Genomic DNA, 21,215 nt, shown 5'->3' on the forward strand with positions numbered 1-21,215 from the left:
CACGTATGGCATTACAATAAAAAATGTAAGTTGCTTCAAAAACATGCTAACGAGTTTTCACTTTATACAATTTAAACAGACTACAAGTTTGTTGCAGTCACAGATGAAGGCTACAATATGGTAAGACCCACAATTGTCCCTCAGGATATTTGGGATTGTCTTTTTCTTGTATTGCACCCACTACCCAAAAATTAACCTGTGATTATGTGTGCACATATTTCAGAAGGATCTTTCCCCAAGCGTATAATCAGTTGCACACAGAGAGATACAAGAGAACAATTCTTAACTTTCTGATGGTGTAGGTAATTATACTATTCTGCACTGTCCAGATCAAATATTTTTAATAGATTCCTTAAAGGTCTTTTAACCCAGATCAATGAGCAAATGACAGCAATACTAAGTATTCTATAATGTAAAACACCACAGCCCAACAGATCCCCTGGATCGTATCACTCAACAAGAAATGGACGAGCTGTAAAAATTATGTTGTTGCACAGCATATTGTGGAGTAGAGTGACAAGGGCCTACGAAGGCATTACAGAAATGAAGTTTGAGGGTGGACATCGACCTGTAACAGTTTGTAGTGGTTACTGAACAAGGATAAAATATGACAGTTATTCTTTTATATACATAAATTTGTAGACCTAGGCCATTCAAAATACAAGTAAAAAGCAATAAATGTGGAGCCATTTGTTGGATTTCAAATGCTGTGGTTTCAGTTTCCAAGTACAATGTACAGACTGTCAAAGAACCTCCTGAAAATCAGATGGTTATAAGGATATATAAGCACAGGAAATATAAGACTTCTAACAGAAAAACTGTCAAGAGTAGCCCAGCTTTAGGGCACTATCACTATTAATTTTCATTACAATAAATTAATATTTACCTATGGTTCTGGTAAACTTCTTTAAATACCACCGGTGGCCTTTTATGCTTGAGATTGTATACCGATTCTTAGGAAATGGCATAAGGATACGCCGCAGCAGTGACAATGCCATATTGTCCAACTTGCTCCAAGGGGTTAAATTTGCCCATTTGCCATCCTTCCATGCCACATATTCAAGACAGTCTGAAGTAGGCTGGTCCCAAGGAAGTTCTGGAGTTGGAAAGAAAAACGTTATTAACTTAAGATCAAAATTCTTGGAGGATAAGTGCGTATTAAACACCCATAAATCTAATATTATGACTAGTCCGACAATATGTTAATATAACCTGTAACAGTACAGAATCTGCAACTCAGAATAGTTAAACTCACAGTAAAATATGGAAAGAAAAAAAATCAACTAGACAAGGACAGGCAGTGCAGCAAAGATAATTTAAAGTCATGTGTAGTAGTGCTCTACAACTGCTAAAAAATCAAAAACATAAAAGGCACATTGTAAATGGATAAAATTTGGCACCAAAAGGCCAGCATACAGCATATGGCTATGCCTTACCAGATAATTGCATGAAAATCACTTTGATGAGGCATGGATGATAAGAGACCCCACACCAATTTCTATTGCCTGACAGGGTAAAACAGGGAACTCCATTCAGGAGAACAAAGAAAAGCTCTTAAATTGGGTTACTGAGTCAGAGGACAGTGAATATTTTTTTCTGATCAGGGAAAGAAAATCAAAGGGTCCTGGTTCACAGAGGTAGAAAAAGTATTTTAAGAACTGCAGCTCATAAGTAATGACATCCAGAAGCATGCCTCACTCAAGAATAAACTTCAAATAGCCGTATTTTCCAGCACAAGCTGAAGCTAAAAACAGAAAAGGCATGGGCATAGGAAAGAAAGGAATAACTCCGAGAATGAACGCGGAAGTAATGGTCAAATGTCAAAGCCCCAAAGGAGACTTGAAATGAATAGACCAGGGTTGGCCGAAATGAGACTAATTAACAATAATAATAATAATAATAATAGTATACAGCCTGCCTGGTTGCCATGATCGTTAGGGCATTGAAGTCTTAAACGGTCTGACACGATGGTTCGAGTTCCGTTAGTCGAAAAATGTTCACCATCAGAATGTCGGCCGGCAGGGCAAGGGAGGTGGTGGTATACAATTTATAATCACTATATTGCATGCCAAAAGCCTGGATTAAATTCCAAGCCTCTCTGCAGTGCTCATATGGAGGGAGGGCATGAAATTGATGGTGATTCATCCGACGGATGGCGACGTTAAACTTTAAGCAGACACCTTGGTGTTATTTGACAGGAGTAGGCTATGTGCTGCCACCGAGTCTGACCTCCCTTCCCACTATCTTATGTCATTCATTTCATCCCATTAACTCCCCTGATGAGCCCTGAAGATAGTTTTCCATGGTTTCCTATTTTCACACCAGGCAAATGCTGGGGCTGTACCTTAATTACGGCCACGGCCGCTTCCTTCCAACTCCTAGACCTTTCTTATTCCATTGTCGCCATAAGACCTATCTGTGTCGGTGCAACGTAAAGCAACTAGCAAAAAAAAAAAAAGTTTGATGTTAGGAAGGGCATCCGGTCATAAAAATCGCCAAGAGAGATGTATCTCACTTCATACCCAACCCCATAGAGAAACGGGATCTGACTAGCTGCTTGTCAATTTAGATGTGCTATCTTAAGCCCTAGTAGAAGGCAAGGTAAACCTCGTGTGTGGGAATCAATATCTATATCATCTGATGGCCAGGCAGGCATCAATTTTTGGTAATGAGGCAAATTCTCTCCTAGTGCACTGGCACTGCCGGTGGCTTCAAGTAGCCTACGCAGTGGCCTCCACGGTATGCACTGGCCATGCGTCCTGGTGGGTGTGCTATATACTAACTGATGAGCCCGACTTAGCACACTGGGGCGGAACGCTGGCCACCAGGAATGAGTTGGCTGGAAAATTTATAAAATGTCCAATAACGGACCAACTACGTTGGAAGCTCTTCCCAGAAACATGAGATACGGTTTTGCATGTTATTTAAATTGAACTGATTCGAAATAGGGATAATTCGCAATTTGAAGAACAAAGTCGGTCCCATTACTGAAATTAAGAATTAATTCAAAACTATCTTTATATTTTAAAACAAGAGCATGTTACAGAGTAATTTAAATTCAAAATTTATCCATGTCATGATAGAACGCGTTTTCCGGAACGTGCAGGGGCAGCTTTCCGCAGTTTCACTCCAGTTTGTGTATAGTGTGCTTCAAGTTCGAGTGAAACCATAATTCTTTTCTATCGAGCGTTTTAAGGAGCCTTGCAATATAACATAGCAGGCATTGTGCAGAATCCGCGAACACTGGCGAAACAGACAGCTGACGAAAAAGCATACAATCAATTTGTACACACCAAATAATACAGTAAAATACCAGCATATAACAAAATTTTGGGGACCTCAGAATTTCAGAATTTAATTTGTTATACTGAAATCAATTCTTAAGAACTCGCTCCTTGCTAAACCTGTTGAAGTATCTACGTTATTTCAACATGAATTTACAAAAAAAAAAAAAAAAAAAACTGAATACTGTGCTTATTAAATGAGAGGAAAATTAGGATGCACATATATACACAAAGTAATGATATCAAGAAGTTTTCAGCATCTCAAATTTTACCCTGTACTGGTACATTATGTCCACGACTTATTTTGAAAAAGTGAGATTTTCTTCTAAACACTCCCAGGCACAAACAAATTTTCAAGGCAGTCAGTAACCACTGCACTTGAATTTAACACAGATTTTGGCGCATCACTTCATGACAGAAGAAAATCCTGAAGACTTCGGGCCATGTTTGATGCCTGCACAAGAGCCAAACTCGAACACTTTGAGGCACATCTTCCTTTTCCTCATCATCACACGGATTCCTGTCACACTTCGCCATCATATACGTTGCACATTCCTAAACTTTACTATTGAACTTATGGATGTGTTTGTTTAATGAATTATGGATAATGTAGTTTTAGTATTCTTTTATGACATTTATGATATACCGTACAGTAAAACCTCGTTAAGACGTTTCTACAGGAGATAAACATTAACCCTTGTTAAGCAACAAAACGTACTACTGAATATATGGATAAAAACAATCCAACAGGGATATAGAAACACTAAATATGACATTTTCCGACATGAAATGTATCAAGTGATGCCTTTTTGTTAGTGTGATGAATGTTGTTTGCTTGTGTTGGGTGTTGTTGTGTTTTTGAGGGTCGAGTGGTTCTTATTTCTCGTGTTGTATCTTCGCAGTCAGAATGAGAAGATGCCTCACCCCAGCTACAACGCTCTGACTCTGCAGTTGCCGTATACATTCTAATCTCTCCACCGCAGTTCACAACACAAGCAACTCTATTCTATCTCACCAGACCAGTAAAAAACAATAACTTCATCCCGAAGTCCGCCATACTTTATTCCACGGAACAATATCAATTTGTCTCACCGGCATCTCACACCGATGTCTTCACATCACATTCGATGCTACAGAAGTCAACTAAAAGAATAAGCGAAAGTTTCAACCCGCAACATTTTCCTAATTAGCAATTACCCACTAATAACTGTCACCATTGTTGCCATTCAAACGCACGGAATACCCATGAATCTCCATCCACACTGACCAGTCTCCGTACCGATCTCGGTGCTGCAACCAGACAACTTTCAGCTTGATGCCTATAAAACCTCATTTGGCTACGAAATATTTCCCTACCCCCGGTAATTTTAACTAAAATAAACCGCTCTACATATTTCTGAAATGTCAATGCTAATTCCTTCTTCCAACCTCTAAAACATCAGGACGCACTTGGTACTAGAATTTTTTATCCTTGCGCACCAAGCTGCTCTTGTGTAATTATGTATATAATTGTAAATTCTGAACTGTTCAATTAGATAATGTAATTACTATATAGTTACCAACCATTGACATTTTTTTATTACAAACATTTACGCCGAATGTTATAATGTAAATATTTTTAAAACTTTATCTCAACTGTTCAATTGAACAATGTTAAATACTGTATAGTTACCAACCTTTGACATTAATTTTTGGTTACAAACATTGACGCCGAACACTACACTTTTCTCCCTTAATTGTTATAATGTATATATTTTTAAACTTTATATTTTCCTATGATTGCGTCAACTGTTCTCCAGAGCACCACTGCCGAACTCTACTATTTTAATTTACACATTGGTGCGGACTTTTCATCTATAAACCTATATGTTCAACCATCACTTTTGTACAACTATTTCCCATACTTAATTTTTGTATGTGTATTAATAATATGTATTAATTTGTGCATGTCAACTACTAACCAGGTACCTGATTTTTTTGCCTTGAGGTGATAATTTGACTGATGATGCCCTCAATGAAGGGCGAAACATGTCTCAAGTGGAATCAATAATAAATTCCTAATTTCTAAAATTTATATGTATTGAATAGGTGAAAAAACAAACCTTTTAGCATCCTACATGAAATATATCTGCAGGTAGTGTAAACTATATCTACCATATCTAAAGATGAGAGGAAAGTAGTATTAAAAGGTGTGAACAACACGAGAGAACAAATATGAAAACCTGTTCAGCTGGGGATAATAAAATAAATGCACTGAAAGTTGTGAATCTAAACTCCAAAAGTGAGACTTCCCCTCGTCTTAGGAAAGTTGGATAAGCCACAAGGTTTTAAGGGCATTGGGAACTTTTCGTGCAAGTACAAGGCATCTAAAAAAAAAATGCAAATAGCAGTATCTTCATATCTATCTCTATAGGCTTCCGTTGCCCACCCCCCGCCCAACCACTAGCTCGATAGCTGCAGTTGCTTACGTGTGGCCAGTATCCAGTATTCGGGAGATAGTGAGTTCGAACCCCAGTATCGGCTCCCCTGAAGATGGTTTTCCGTGGTTTCCCATTTTCACACCAGGCAAATGCTGGGGCTGTACTTTAATTAAGGCCATGGATGCTTCCTTCCCAGTCCATGCCTTTTCCTGTCCCATCGTCGCCGTAAGACCTATCTGTGCCTGTGCGATGTAAAGCCAATAAAAAAAAACAATGCAAACAGTACAGTAGTCCAAAAAATAAACATCTGCACAGCGGAGCCAGCATAATTTGACCTCATCTTTGAATTGTGTGTTTTTTTAATCATTCGTTGCAGAAGGTTATGTTAGTCAGTGATTTATCCAAGTGCATTATTTGAACAGTGTAAATGCACCTTACTGGATATATTTCGGGAATAGTTTCATACATGACATTAGAAAGGTTTGAAATGTGAATCAAGGCGACTGCACTCACTAATGGGTCTTAGAATACTTTGCGACGCGGCAAGGGTTGGCATGTCTAAATTACGAGAGAAGTGCCATGGCGGGAAACCATAAAAGGATCGAGTGACCATCATCATTTCCTCTTATCCAGCTCCTGCCGGGTCGGGGTATTTATGGCAGTTCTCCATCTTATTTCTTTCCACCATTCCTCTTCCACGACCTTGTCCCAGTCTAAATTTAGTCTTCTTATGCTGCTCTTCACTGATTCAATCCACCTTATTCTAGGTCTTCCTCTTGATCTCTTGCCCTTTGCCTCCAGCATCTGCCTTGGAATTCCATTCTCCTCCATCCCTTTTCATGTCCAAACCACCTTAGTTTATTCTTTTCAACTCTCTCATTTAGCTTTCCTATCCCAACTTTCTTTCTAACATCTTCATTTCTCACAGTCCTATCATACTTCTTAAGGAATTTTGTCTCACTGGCTTAAATTCTACTCTCTTGCCTGCTAGTCAAAGTCTAAGTCTCAGCTGCATACGTCAGTGTGGGTACATAGTACTTTTTTGTATACATAGTACTTTTTTGTACATTATCTCTTTACTTTTCCTTGGTTCTCCTTGTTCCAAACAAGTTTTCTTACACTTAGGTAGAATGCATCACCCTGCTGTACCCTCCTGCTAATCACCATGTTCACACTAGCATTTTGCAATAATTCACTTCCTACATACCTGCCAACTTTTAGAAGCCAAAAATAGGAAGATTTTAATTCTTGGATTTCATCACATATATCCCACCATGGTGAAAAAAGGTCAACATAAAAAGCATACATATCTACAGTTACAATGCGAACTTACCATTAAATTCAAAACAAAACAAAAATGGTTACAAGAAAATGTACCTAATCATTCTCATTTATGACACTTAAGCGAATAATAATATTTATGTCACACCGACACACGCAACAAAATGCATACCGTAACACCGTATTTTCTCGCATAATTAACGCACTTTTTTGATGAAAAATACAGGCGAAAACTTCGGATGCTTAAATTATTCAAGGAATTCAGATATTTACAATCCATTTACAGTACATTTAAAAGATACATCAAATAAACAATTGGTTCAAGTTAAAATTGAAATAATTGATAAAGAGATTCAACCTATTCAATACAAAAGAATAAGAAATGTAGTGAATTACATTCTTATTTAATAATAAGTAAAAGTGGTACCGGTTTCGACCCTAGTCCAGGTCATCATCAGTCGATTAAAACATGAAAAACAATGCATAGGAAAAGGAAATAAAACATTAAGTACACTCCGGATCAGTAGAAGAGGCGATATAAAAATGAACAGGGGTAGACACTGTAAAATTAAGAAGTAAAATGTAAGTCACTTAAAAGAAAACAGTGCGTAATTTTCTGAGCGGCAGTATGGCATACGCAGTGTTAGGCAAAGTTTTATAATGTTTATGAATAGCGGAGAACGGTTAAATGAGCTAGTTTTTAAACACTGTCGGGCACAAAGTCATATCATAATCGAATACATGCGAAGATCCATAATCGTGCAGGAGTTGAAGATGAGTAGATCTATTGAAGTGACTTGCCAGCTCCCGGTGATCAGCGCGATATATTTCACATCAGGCACTGTGGTTTCAAACGCCAAAGTAAAATGGAGAATATCCCGTTGATCCAGTAATTTTCTTCGGTTGCAGGAAAGTATATAGGTAAATACAATATAATTCAATATAATTGAATAAGTAATTGTGCTCCTATGGAATTCTTAGAACAGATGATGTGAAAAAAACAACTGTGAAAATAAAAAATTATAGTAAAAAGCGCAAACAAATGGAAACGTAAATGCACAGTGCACATTTTTTTAAAAAACGTAAAAAATTCAGGCCATGATTGAAGTAGTCGAAATCGGCGCAAGGCAGGAGTTGAATATGAACGAGAAGAACCGAAATGAAGGTGGAATTTTTTTTAAAGATAGAATAAATTAATAGAGGAAGAGGAATAGTGGAATAAGAGAAGAATAAAAGAAATTGAAATTGAATGGTGTTGAGGAAGTATAAGATAGGGAGATAGATGGAGGGGTAGTTTAGGGTGGGTTAGGAGGGTGGGTTATTCGAGGTAGAAAATGAGGCTAGGAACTTTCTAAGGCATGGAAAATAGAAGTGGGGTTTTGAAATTTAGAATTTTTGAGAAGAAGAATTAGGAAATCGATAAGGATGTAGGGTTTTTCAGAAATGTCGTTTAAATTGAAATTAGGGTTGAAGGTGAATAAAGCAATTTTCAGTAGTGTTTAAGAGGGGGCCTTTGTTCATGATTTTAAGTATTTTCATGTCTTTTTCAAAATTAGTGAAACTATACTTGGAGTCTTGTATGTGTTGTCCTATGGCAGAGAATCTATTGTATTTAATGGCGTTGATATGTTCGGAGTATCTGATATTGAAGTTGCGGCCAGTTTGTCCGATGTAGGAGGAGTTGCAGTTGTTACATTTGAATCTGTACACTCCAGATTTAGAAAAAGCATTAGATTTATTTAGTGATTTAGAGTTGTGTAAAATATCCAAATTTCTATTGTTAGTTCTAAAAGAAATTTTCATGTTGTGTTTTTTTAAAAATATTAGTTATGTTATAAGCATCTTGAGTGAAAGTGGAAAATGCAGTTGGTTTTGTTATGTCTTTAGATAAAGTGGTTTTAGGACGGTGTTTGAATTTGTTGATGATGCGGTTTATGAAGGAGTTGTTAAAGCCATTGAATTTAGTGATGTTACGGAAGGTGGTCAATTCATTATTTAAATCTTAAATTCTCTCCTTTAAACTGTAGGTCCATTTGGCCTCAGCATTAAAAAAAAAAAAAAGAACAAAAACAGTGTTCGCAGATTCGACCTCTCCGCACTCTCACCTGGAACGTGATATTGTGGCGTTCCTTAAAACGACGAATACAGAATAATTACAATTTCCCTTGAACTTAGTAGATATGAAGCACACTTTAGACATGCTGAAGTGGGTCGTGCCTCATGTTTCCGGAAAAGAGAGTTGCTTCGAATTAGGCGAGATTTTGAATTATCAAGGTTCTACTGTAATTTGAGGTACAGATTCCTTAAGTTTAACTTACATCAAGAATATCTTGGCTAAGTAATCTGCAATAAAGGTACAGACTCTGTACTCCCACACTTTTCTGATTTGCTGAGATAAAGAATCAGATCGCCTTGATGACAGCTGACATTTGATGAGGATATGGTACAAGAAAACTTTGCCAATATATATGTTGATATGTATTTCGCCGAATCTATGACCTCCCAACCGCAGAATTTTGTGCGAAAAATCTAGGGTCGTCCTGCAATCGCGACATAACACCACAGGCAGCTACCATGTTAACCAAACCGCTTCCCTTCACCTCCTGTGAGCGGGAACAAAAATAGACCTTCAATGCCTGCGCGGCAGTGCCTCTGGGTAGTCTGGTTCTCGGAAAATAGTGAAGACAGAATGACATTGTACTACCTTCTACAAAATAAGTTTCCCAAATCTGCAGAATAGAAACAAAACATTAGGCTTAATCTCTTGACCCAATTGCAAGGTCTACCGTAATGTATTTTTGAGCCCCAGGTACTTACAAAGTGGTAATTCAAATAGGAATAGCAAAGATGCGACCTTTCGAATGATTAAACGTACACGGTTACTCAGCGGCAGTTACGTGTCTACTGTACCTCTTATAGACTGCAGAAATAATTTCATGATGGCTTGTCATATTGGAAGACATGAGGAACACGCATGTATGTGTAGTAGCATGTACTGCTCGCAAATTTTCAGCGGGCCATCGACGATTTGACGCCAATTTTAAGGTATTGGTTATCAAACACGCGGAAATGAATAATTGTGCAGCCGCACGAAAATAAGGTATAACTAAAGCCAAAGTTTGGCACGGGCGTGTGAAGACATACCATATACACTTTTGTATTAGACCCCCCCCCCCCCCCCACCCACTTTTACAGCCAAAAATAGTAAAGGGGGGTCCAATATGTGATAACCTCAAAATTTTTACCAGGCAAATGCTGGGTCTGTACCTTAAGGCCACATCCGCTTCCCAGTCCCTAGGCCTTTCCTACCCTATCGTTGCCATAAGACCTATATGTGCCAGTGTGACGTTAAGCAAATTGAAGAAAGAGAAAAAAAACTCTTCCGCTTTCTGAAAAGGTCACCGTTGTCACCGAGAGGCCAAAAAATGGGAATATGCATGCAGTCACAGTCAATTGCACCCACGATGTGTGAAAACATGCCAATGTGAAGATTATCCTTTTATTTTCCGAACAAGCATCATCATTTGCAGGCGTACCTCCCTCTTAGCCTCAACAAGGGTTTTAACCACGCGATGAAAGATACGGCCAGCAGTTGGTCAATAAACGTTAATTAGATCACTGGCAAATGTACAGAAATGTTCCAGTACGAAACACTCATAGGGCACACAGCAACTGTAATTTGAGAGATATTAAGACAAGAATTCAGCTGTAAGTGATCAAGTAGATTTAGAAGGAAAGTAAAGGATTCTTTCCTCCTAAGATCAAAAACGTTCCTGAAACTCTCTGTGTGCACATTATACGGCTCTCGCCTTTCTCGCAACATTACATTTCCCATTGTTTTCTGATACGGCACGATATCATTGGTCAAGTCTGAACTTAGCTTACCCCATGCACCACGTGAGAGTAAATTCTAACCTATATTCGTGCGTTATTCACGTCTTTAGTAATATACTACAAGATTTTTGAGCCCCAGCTACTTACAAAGTGGTAATTCAAATAGGAATAGCAAAGATGCCACCCTTCGAATGATTAAACGTACACGGTTACTCAATGTCTTCAACATTTTACTCTTGTAGTAATTTAGTCCAGGAGTATCTGAAAGGACTAAAATACTTTGGAAGTAATTTACTCTCGTATGGAAGTTGCCAAATGCTGACTTCAAGAGTACTTTACTACGGAAGCAGAACTTACTCTTGGTTGATGCACGCCACCCTTAGAATGTATTTATGTTATACTGGCTATTTTCGTTGGAAAGCAGTATTCCTAAACGTAGAAAGAAAATAAATGGTAAACACGACTTTTAGGTCTACAGTACATATAAAAGCTTGTTTTAGTTACTCATATCACATCATTCGTTACTTCTCATTAATTCCTCTGGTGAGGATGATGTCGGGAAGGGCATACAACCGTAAAAACTCGCTACGAAGATTCATCTCTCTTCATACTCGATCCCGTAGAAGAAAGGGATAAGGGTATCATGTTATCATATAATTAAATATTGTCAGTTCACCAGTAGGCCTACCACACAGTAAACGTGATCACAGCCTTCATTTGAATTGTCACCTTGCGTCGCCAACTGCCCTGCCTTGCTACTGGCGTGTCGGCATTCTATGTGACGCCATCTTCACTGCTATCTCTCGTAAGTCGCGTCAGCCACGCTGCATTCTCGCCGAGCTATGCACTGCAATCAAGAGCATATGAGTTCCCGTCTTTTTGAACCATTTAAAAATAATTTTGTTCCAGACTATAGAGTCTAAACAGTGTAAATCTCTTCCCAGATGGTCTCCGATATTCCCAGTTTGTGTATATGTAGCAGAAACCACTCCTTCCGAAGAAAGCCAAGCTGTAGAAGGCATGCCAAACCATAAGTTGAACACTAGCGTATGTTACGAGTTATACTTCCGAATGTAATACAGAGTAACTGGAAAAACTGCAGCTGTTGAAACACAGACTCTTTTTTTTAAGTATATTTCATGCTTGTTGTCTACATTTATTACCTCAGAATTTGCGTAAACAGCTGTCCATGAGATAAGACAGACCACATTGTTTAGGTTAGGTGTATTATCGCACTGATAATGCCAAAAGTTCGACGGAAAAAATAAGTAACAGGAAAATACCGCATTTATGGCCATCTACAGGTGTGACGGTATTGAGTTTTATTATCATGTTTAATTTCATACGTTCGTTGCCTCTTTTTATTAACGCATACCCTAGTATGTTTTGCTTGGCGTCTCCGAAATTTGTTTAAAGTACGTAGGGACATAAAAGTATTATTATTATTTGTTAGGTACGTCGGCGAGTGCAGTACGGTACCAGGAATCAAAGCCAGACACCCCGAAAACAGCAACTAATTGTGCTAACCATTACGCTGGCGGACATTATTAAATAAAAACACATACATATAGCATGACTGATGCAGGCTTGCAATGCGCGGGCTGGACATGAAGCTAGGCTTATTCATCTATTTGTGCGACGTCATCAGAGCTGCAGTACACCTATGTTACAGAGGCGGACATTTCTCAACTACGAAATAGATGTACCGCATGGATTTGACACGTTTTCATTGCGTAGGTCGTACGGACGAAACTAACAAAAATTTGTGCGATGTCATCAGAGCTGCAATAAGGCTAGCACCCGCTTCGAAGCAAAATCGTCGTCGTTCCCTGACAAATTACGTTGGGGGGTCTTATAGGCGAGATTTTTTTCCATATTCTTAGCCTCGAAAAGCCAGGGGGTCCTATAAGCGAGGGGGTCTAATACATGAGTAAATACGGTAAGTACTTTAAAGCTTAACAGCAGTTTAAAGATGAAATTGTGAGGTATGTGAGCGAAAACGCAACGGCAGAGTAGTCCTACCTCAGAGCACAAAACTCAACCCTCAACAACCGCGTCTTTAATATACTATACATCGCTAGCTGCAGATGCCAGCAAGCGAGAGGGGCGTCTAATGGCAACCGGTTGAACCTGACTCTTGGATAAAGAAACAGTGTTATAGAAAACAGGAATACAATAGAACCTCGATTATACGTTCCTGGAAACTACGTTTTCCCGTATTATTCGTTCAAATTACGTGGTCCTGCGAGCATCCTATTTAAATTAGGTTGTAAAAATCCTGTATTATCAGTTCCTCGAAGAAACGATTTCCCGGATCAACCGTCCAGAAATTTCAGTCCCATCAACGTTAAATCCTCGATCACGCGTCTTACAAGAAACTATCTCAAGAAAGGACGGCTATGGCATACTTACGGGTCTTGATGTTAACGTCCCGTCATTGCGGTAATTTGATGAAGTAGCCTATTGTACCGCAATGGTACAGCGATCGGCGGTGAACTTGCATAAGGGAGCATCTTAACATCGCATTCAGGAAAAAATAGAACAGAGAGGGTCCACAACAATTGGAAGGAGACAGAACGCATTTCGGCAGCTTTACTTGAAGATGGAACGAGTTTCGTCAAATGTTCGTACTTGCAAAACGTCTACGTTATGTCCAGAGTTACCGGTACACGTTTTTTTTTTTTCGAGTTTATCGTCGGCACTTCCCTCAGGGCACTGTATATTCACTGGGCTTTAAGGCAGGAATCGAAACTGCTCCTTCTTGAGTACTGGTAACATAAATTTAGTGTTTTAATATTATCGCATACGATTACGTTACAGTATCGAAACCAGAAACTTAGGCCTACATCTTGTACATAAAATCATGGGGCGTTTTGGGATTGCCTATTACTGTTTTAGTCCTAATACAAGACTGGGAATTTTATGTTTTTGTGCTAAAATGTTATAAAAACTGCAGTGTTTCTTTGTGCACATTACATTTAAAAACTTTGTATTATTTCGCAGTGCAATGTTTTCTTTTTCCAATTTGATTGTGATTCATGACGGGCAGAACTGAATATAATGCATTCGAGAACTTACGGATCGATCTTACATTCGAAACCATATTCTCGAGTTCAACATAACCTTTAAAAGTCGATGTAGGCCTAATTTACGTGGTACCGGGTACAAGATTTCCATAAACTGACTATGAACAGTATACCGGTGACTAAACTGCAAAAAAAAAAAAGGGAATTTCGCCATCATGTTCGGCGCTTTTGTATCTAGTGTGCTTTATTTTATTAGATTAGAGAATTAAAAACTACTTGTGGTCGATTGTTGTTTGGCTTCGCATTACGGGTGTTAGATTTTTCAAAGAGTTTGGCTGATCAAATTTGCTGAACTGAAAGAAGTTTTCAGAAGAAACTGACGCAGTTTATCCGGTAAAAGTGAATGTAAAATTTGGAGATTTTTAAGTCGCGTACCGGTAATTAATGCCTGAAGCCGGTCCCGCGGTTGAACTTGTTTGCCTCTCACCCGGATAGCCCGGGTTCAATTCCTGGCCAAGTCAGGCATTTTTACCTGGATACGAGGGCTGGTTCCAGGTTAACTTTGTTCTACGAATGCCTTTAATGCGTCACCTCGTAATCTGCAGGCCTTCCGACCGAGCAGCGGTCGCTTGGTAGGCGGAAGGCCATTGGGGCTGTAGTTTGGTATACGCATTTCATTTTTGTAATGTTTAGCCAAATAGTTGATGGTTCATTCATTCCCAGATTTCCCATTTTCCCATGTTATACTGTTTTTTTTTTTCCCCCGGGGTCCCTCCAAAAACAGAATCGAGGTTTCACTGTACTTTCGTGATGGATTGTCACATTATACAGACGCTAGGAACAAGTCCTGCAGGCAAATTATTAATTAGTTCTATTCAATATTTTGATGTCAATTTTAAATTGATAGTTAATATGTGGAAATAAAGTCTTAACACGAAATTGTGAGGCATGTGCATAAAAATCACAACGTAAGAATGGCTTTAACAGGAGGAGTGATACGAATGCAGGCTTGCGGTGAGAAATTCCCTGCACTTGCAAGGGCAGTATCAGATATCTCTAATGGCAATGGTTATGGAAGTAGGTAAGATTTACATGATGCCTGTATGCATTCTATTCTGAAATTAAATATGAAATTTGTTATAAATAAAATACTGATTTCACTAAGCACTTTCGAAGCCTGATTTATTTGAAGGAAAAAGTGCGAACTAGGATCAGGAGAAACAGGGTATTATGACAGCTACAAAAATGCCAATTTGCACGGAATCTGAACGACAAGGATGTAACGAATTCAAACCATAGCTGGTCTGGTTAAAAATAGATGACAATGTCGCTGGCTGTCTCACAACCACTATGTAAATTGAGTTTCATTTAACAAGTCATAGAGGGTAACGTATACGATCTGCAAGAGACAATACTGATTCTATGAAATAACTTGAAGTTTTAAGAATCTCACACTGTACATAAGGCCTAGAACAAAAATTTCACACTTATTCCACATTTCTTCTTCTGCTTCTTGTCTTCAACTTCAGAAGGGCACCTCCAACCCTGACTTTGGTACGCTAGCTTTAGGAGCCACATGCACCCTACAGCTAGGATACCAAAGAAAGGGTCAAAGATGTGTAGTCACAGCATCCAGGCACTAAAAACTATACAACAGATATAGGAGACAAACATTATACAACTAATTTGAGTGAGCCTTTGGAATAGGCAGGAAATGATTAACCTGCAAGGTTAGTATGAACGATGTTACAGCAGAGTACCCTCATAAGAAAATACAGTCAAACACCTCCAAGGGAATGAGTGATCATATTTTAAACAAACTTTTAAACGAGACCGATGCCGCAATATGTTGACATCTACTGCCAAACAAAATATTATGTGCATTCTAGTTTGGAGGTTGTTTATGAAGTAACCAATACACCTATAAAAAATACAATAACACAGTTTTATTGGAACTTTGCCATCTTCCCCTATCCAACCACCATTGCAACCCCATAACTGTGTTCCAATTCAGGTTCTTATGCCATTCCAACCATTTTAGTGCCGGTCTACTCTTGCTCTTCATCCTCCGCACCCTTTATTCATTTCAATATCCTTCCCCCTTCCATCATCAATGAATGTTCAAACCATTGATTCCATTGTAAAGCTTCAAGACAGATTTCTTAAAAATTTGATTATACTGGCCTGGATTTTACGTGCAAAGTTACGTGCAATAGTATTCCTAACGAACAGCACTACCCCAGACTGCCCTTTCCTTTTTTAACACCCATCAAGTACACTTTATAATCTTATCTCTTCCTTGTTATCTCCCCTTACTTGAATATCACTTATTCCTAGCACATCCAGATGCATTCTCTCTGCTGACTCAGCCAGTTCTACTTTCTTCCATAAACCCCATTATTATTGATTGTTCCTCCATTGCGTTTGCCAAGTTGTTTCCAAGGAGTACCTCGCCTGACAAATGGGAGTGGGATCCCATTACTCCCATATGCCCGAGGCTTGCTTAAAATATTCTGAGCTCAGTAAATACATGAAGCAGGATGCTACCCTACTAAAAAAAAAAAGGGCAAATGAGGATCTCTCCTCTAATGGGTTAGGGACAACCAGTGGACTGTATAGCTCAAGCCGCCTGAGCTCAAGGAGCTCAGAAAATGTCTGAGATGCCCACTCAAATTCCACAGCAACTGGTATCCCGACTGTCAGGAACACTTACTACGCCACTCAGCTGTCGCCGTGGTTCACGAACTAGGACATGACTACACATCAAGAACCATTTGAAGAGTCGGAAAATAATACAACAGTTGCCAGGCAGGTGTATGTGAATTAACTCACCTCCAGCAAGCATTGCCACCAGGATAATTCCACACGCCCATACATCTGCCGGCTCAGCATGATACGGCCGCAGCAAAACTTCAGGTGCAACATATGGTAGTGTACCACAACGTTTATCAAGACAACGCTCCTGAAAGTTAAAGCATACGCTGTAGAGATCCTGTACAATGAAGAAGACTGGAAGAATATACAGTACCAACATTAACATCCATGACACTTCTTCATAGATTAGACATAGCCCAGTGAAACTGAAGGCTTCAGTTATCCATCAAAAGGACCAGAATTGATTCCTATTTTTTTGGTAACAGCGAAACCTCAGTGTGTTCCTTGTTAGGAATCAAACAGGGTCACCTAAGAAAAACTGTTCACGGCAGATGAAAAACAAATACCATGTCTGAAGAAAGGAGAATCTATCAAATATTTGGGTGTAAATTTTTCCAATGAAATTACTTTCCAGTCCGTCGAGGTCCTAAATAAGCTCAAAAACACCCTAGAGCTCCTAATTTCTTCACCCCTTTTGCATTCCGATCAAAAATTTGTAATCATAAACACTTCAATCTGTCCCAGTTGGGTATATAAATTTCAGACAGTACCACCACAAAAGATTCCAGTCAAATTTACAAATGACGCCGATATTATGGTTTTTATAATGACGTACGTTGAATTCAGTTAGGACAACCATCAAGTCAGTCTGTCTGAGAATCCCGTAGCGAAGCACGGGTACATCAGCTAGTCCTTAATAAATTGATATTGTTTACAAAATTCCATTTATATCTCCTGTACTACTTACAAATATAGTCAACTGATATACAGTGTGCGGAATTACTTCAAATGATACTATACAACTGGTATAAGATTAAACTTTACATTGCATTTATTTACTCTTTCTTTTTGAGTGTCTTGATTCTGTGGGTCTTGTTTTTTTCAAGTCCTCTACTGCAATTTGTAGTTCCTTCGTATCTTCAATTTCTGTAATTCATTGGACCTTATTAAAATAATTTAAAAAAAATACTGTAATGGTTTTTTTTTGCAAAAAGTGTGAAGGTATAAAAAGCGTACAGTAGTATCTTTAACATTCCATTCTTCATAATTTTGTGTTTTAAGTGCATCTATTGTTACATGCGTTTTATTTTGAAGAATTATCTTTACAATTGCTTTATAACGGGAGATACCCACATATCGTTTTCCCGCATCTATAATGTTTTATAGGAGGTCCTGTGAAAATGAATTGAGGCTCCATTATACAACACAGAACATATACTTGAAACACAAACCCTGATAAAAAAAGAAAAGAATGAATTAAGTATACTTGCCTTTCCTTGAGATCTGTAGATTGTTGCCATGCCAAAATCTGTGATCTTCAGATTATCATTCTCGTCTAATAAGAGATTCTCTGGTTTCAGATCACGGTGAGCCACTCCACGGCTGTGCAGATATTCCTGTAGTTCAAGCAATGCCGGCACGTCAGAACGTATCTACACAGCCTAAAGCCAACCTGCACAGAATACCCCGTAAATAAAACCGAAACTATCCCTTCTCTACAGAAAGAAAAATTACAAATCCCAAAACCTTAAACAAAATATATTTTAAAGACACAAGAGGTATATTCTGGAAAGAATTTAGAACATGCAATTATAAAAATGGGATTAAGGGAGAGTGTGAAATTTCAAAGGATTCAGACGAACAACAATCAAGATCACAATACAAAAGTTCATAAAGAACAAATGATCGAACAAAAGACAATGATGAACCATTTTGGCCAGAAACATAATACACTAAACTTTAAAGGAAAAATACATAAATTATTGTATTTACTCAAATATCAACCTGCATTCCTAGTTTTTCACATGAAGATTTTCATGAACTTTTGCTATGATTAAGAGCCGCACAACCAATTCGCAGGCTTTCTACAAGAATGTACGCCTGCAATAATAAAAGGAAAGATGTATTGCCGTGCAGCCTGAACTCGATGTCCAGCTTGTAAGCAAACTTTGTCACAGGAAAAGGTAACAACAACACAGCTGCATTCAAGTTAAATGCAGTTTAATCCACAGAAGGAAATGTTAACAGTGCAGCAGGCTGGACATTTTCTGCTCACCAAAAACAAGATAGGAATGGGAGAATGCAGCAAGTTAAATGTTATAAATAAAAGCGCGGGAAATTCCGTGTTCCCACAATATTCTGGGATACTTAGGGTGTGAAAATCCATCATAATAATAGCCAAAATGAAGAGTCAAAGTGGATCAGAACAAAGATCTAAGGGATACTCCAGAAGTCATGCATATTTATAGTGTATCCAGGGAGGTGCGAGACGTGAATGGAGGTCAATGATTCGTGGTCTGACGCAGGAGTTCCCTGGATCGAGAAGATGACGAAAAGAAGCAGCAGCAACTGGAATGTCTACACAATTTGCAGATGTTCCTATATAGCTAATACCAGACAAGGTTACTAATTACAGCATATACTGTAAACTAAACAGGCCATTACAAAATATCAAAAGGCAAACAACCCTCGTAACAATTCTGATCGGGAGGGTTACCTACCCAACAGCACATTAAGATTATGAAGCCTTTCTCAAAACCACCACAGTCTCAATCCTCTAATACTGCCTGTTTCATTCGAATAGGCTGCGACAAAGATTCCCAGCTAGATGGCAGGCATAGACGCACAAAGTTCTCGACGCACTATTATGATGACAGCCTGCAAACACTGTGCAGTATAGTCTTATGTTCACTGAAGTTCGTAAATTACATCAATAATAACAATACCCACATGAAGTCGTAGTTGGCCTCTTCATGTCACGATTTAAAGATTTTCCCAGATGAAGGCTTGGAGTGATACGCCGTGCGGCGAACACTTTGTGTTCTTGCCTGCGCATTATTATTTAACAGAGGTATTACGAACTTGGTTATGATAATCGTATGGACAGTTTGTCCATATTCTTTGACCCCTCACAGTAACAGAACCCATTCTGAAAAAGAAAGCTAGTCCTCGTATTATGCTAGTAAGTTTGAAGGACTTCAGATACAGCAGCTTCAACAAACTCCAGCAGATGCTTTATCAGGGCAACAAAACATGGTTTGGGGTATCAATATCCTCCTCTGCTCTGACGCATAATTAGTTCAATTTAGCGGTGTCAAAGCTCTAGGCAATGATATGTTGCTGACGAAAATGTCACATTCCATCCCCTCTTCAATCATACGAACCAAGTACCCGCAAATTAAGATTTGATTTTCTGTTACTAGATTGACTGGGACATTATCATTTGGATATTTGCAGTTGTCTAATATCTAAACATGAAGATTTTTGTTTTGTGATTGTCAGTCACAATTCTTATCACAAGGAATCAAATATCCTCCACGGCTTTATAATCACCTTCTGAAATATGGTGTAAGGGCTAAAGATGCGAGGGTAATCTGAAGATATCCAACTACAGTAGAACCTCGATAATTCAAAATCCCATCTAATTCAAAGAAGTTCTCGTTCCCGGAAACACGAGATACAGTTTTGCATGTTATTTAAATGGTTTAATTTAAAATACGGATAATTCATAATTCAAAGTACAATGTCGGCCCCATTACCAAAATACAGACTTAATTCGAAACTGCCTTTACATTTTAAAATAATAGTATGTTACAGAATAATTATAACTCAAAATTTATCCGCGTCATAATAGAAGATGTGTTCCAGAACGTGGAGGCGTAGCTTTCCGCACTTACACTCACTTCGGTGGGTCTACAGTGCGCTTCATGATAGCTAAATTGAATAAAATTGGACAGTCAATTGGGTGAATATTAAGGTGGATTTAGAGAAGGAAGATCTTGCTCCGAACAGATTTTCAACCTGAAATCTATAATTCGACACAGATTAATAAACTCCAAAGACATAGTTGTAACATTTATTGACTTTAAAAAAGCCTTTGACTCTGTTGATAGGGAAACCCTAGATAAAGTAATCCGTGAATTTGGAGTTAAAACTAAATTGGCAAACCTAATTCGTAAAACAGGAGTAAAGTAAAATTTATGGGTGAAGTGTATCTCGACCTTTCAAAATAAATACAGGTGTCAGGCAGGGCGATGGTCTATCTCCACTCCTTTTCAATTGTGTCATGGAGAAAATTGTAAGAATTTGGAATGAAAAACTGAAAGGATCTAAAATATTGCCACTCATGCTGGGGAAGAAGAACAAAGGTGTTGCAATAAATTGCCTAGCATTTGCAGATGACTTTGCCATACTTTCAGAAAGCCTTACAGATGCAGCAATGCAAGTCAATCTCCTTGAAAAGACAGCCAACATGACAGGCTTGAGAATCTCTGCCGAATATAAAAAGTGCCCCAAAGTTTTTAGCAACGGATATTGGTCGAACAGAAAAGGTAAGGAAATTCAAATATTTGGGTGAGACAATTAAAGAAAATGGTTTAGAAAAATCTGCTATAGAGGAGAGGATACAAAAGATGGAAAGAGCGTACGGTATAACTAGGAATACTTACAACAAAAAGTGCTTATCAAGAAAACTTAAAATAAAGCACTACAACACA

The 21,215-nt window shown here is 38.4% G+C and overlaps 1 protein-coding gene across 5 annotated transcripts in view; it reads right to left on the bottom strand.

The window, feature by feature from the left end:
• grp (serine/threonine-protein kinase grp) overlaps window positions 1–21,215 on the bottom strand; it is a 120,262-nt gene that overhangs the window by 52,713 nt on the left and 46,334 nt on the right. For 4 of the 5 annotated variants that reach the window (XM_067153785.2, XM_067153782.2, XM_067153783.2 and 1 more), the window contains 3 exons: window positions 17,991–18,116; window positions 16,678–16,807; window positions 887–1,096 (listed from right to left, as the gene is read on the bottom strand). In XM_067153785.2, coding sequence (XP_067009886.2) covers window positions 887–1,096; window positions 16,678–16,807; window positions 17,991–18,116 — 466 coding nt within the window. The remainder of the gene's footprint in view (window positions 1–886; window positions 1,097–16,677; window positions 16,808–17,990; window positions 18,117–21,215) is intronic. The other variant, XM_067153786.2, reaches the window with a different exon arrangement.

This window comes from Anabrus simplex, chromosome 9, assembly GCF_040414725.1.
Source record: "Anabrus simplex isolate iqAnaSimp1 chromosome 9, ASM4041472v1, whole genome shotgun sequence".
Taxonomy (NCBI): Eukaryota; Metazoa; Arthropoda; class Insecta; order Orthoptera; family Tettigoniidae; genus Anabrus; species Anabrus simplex.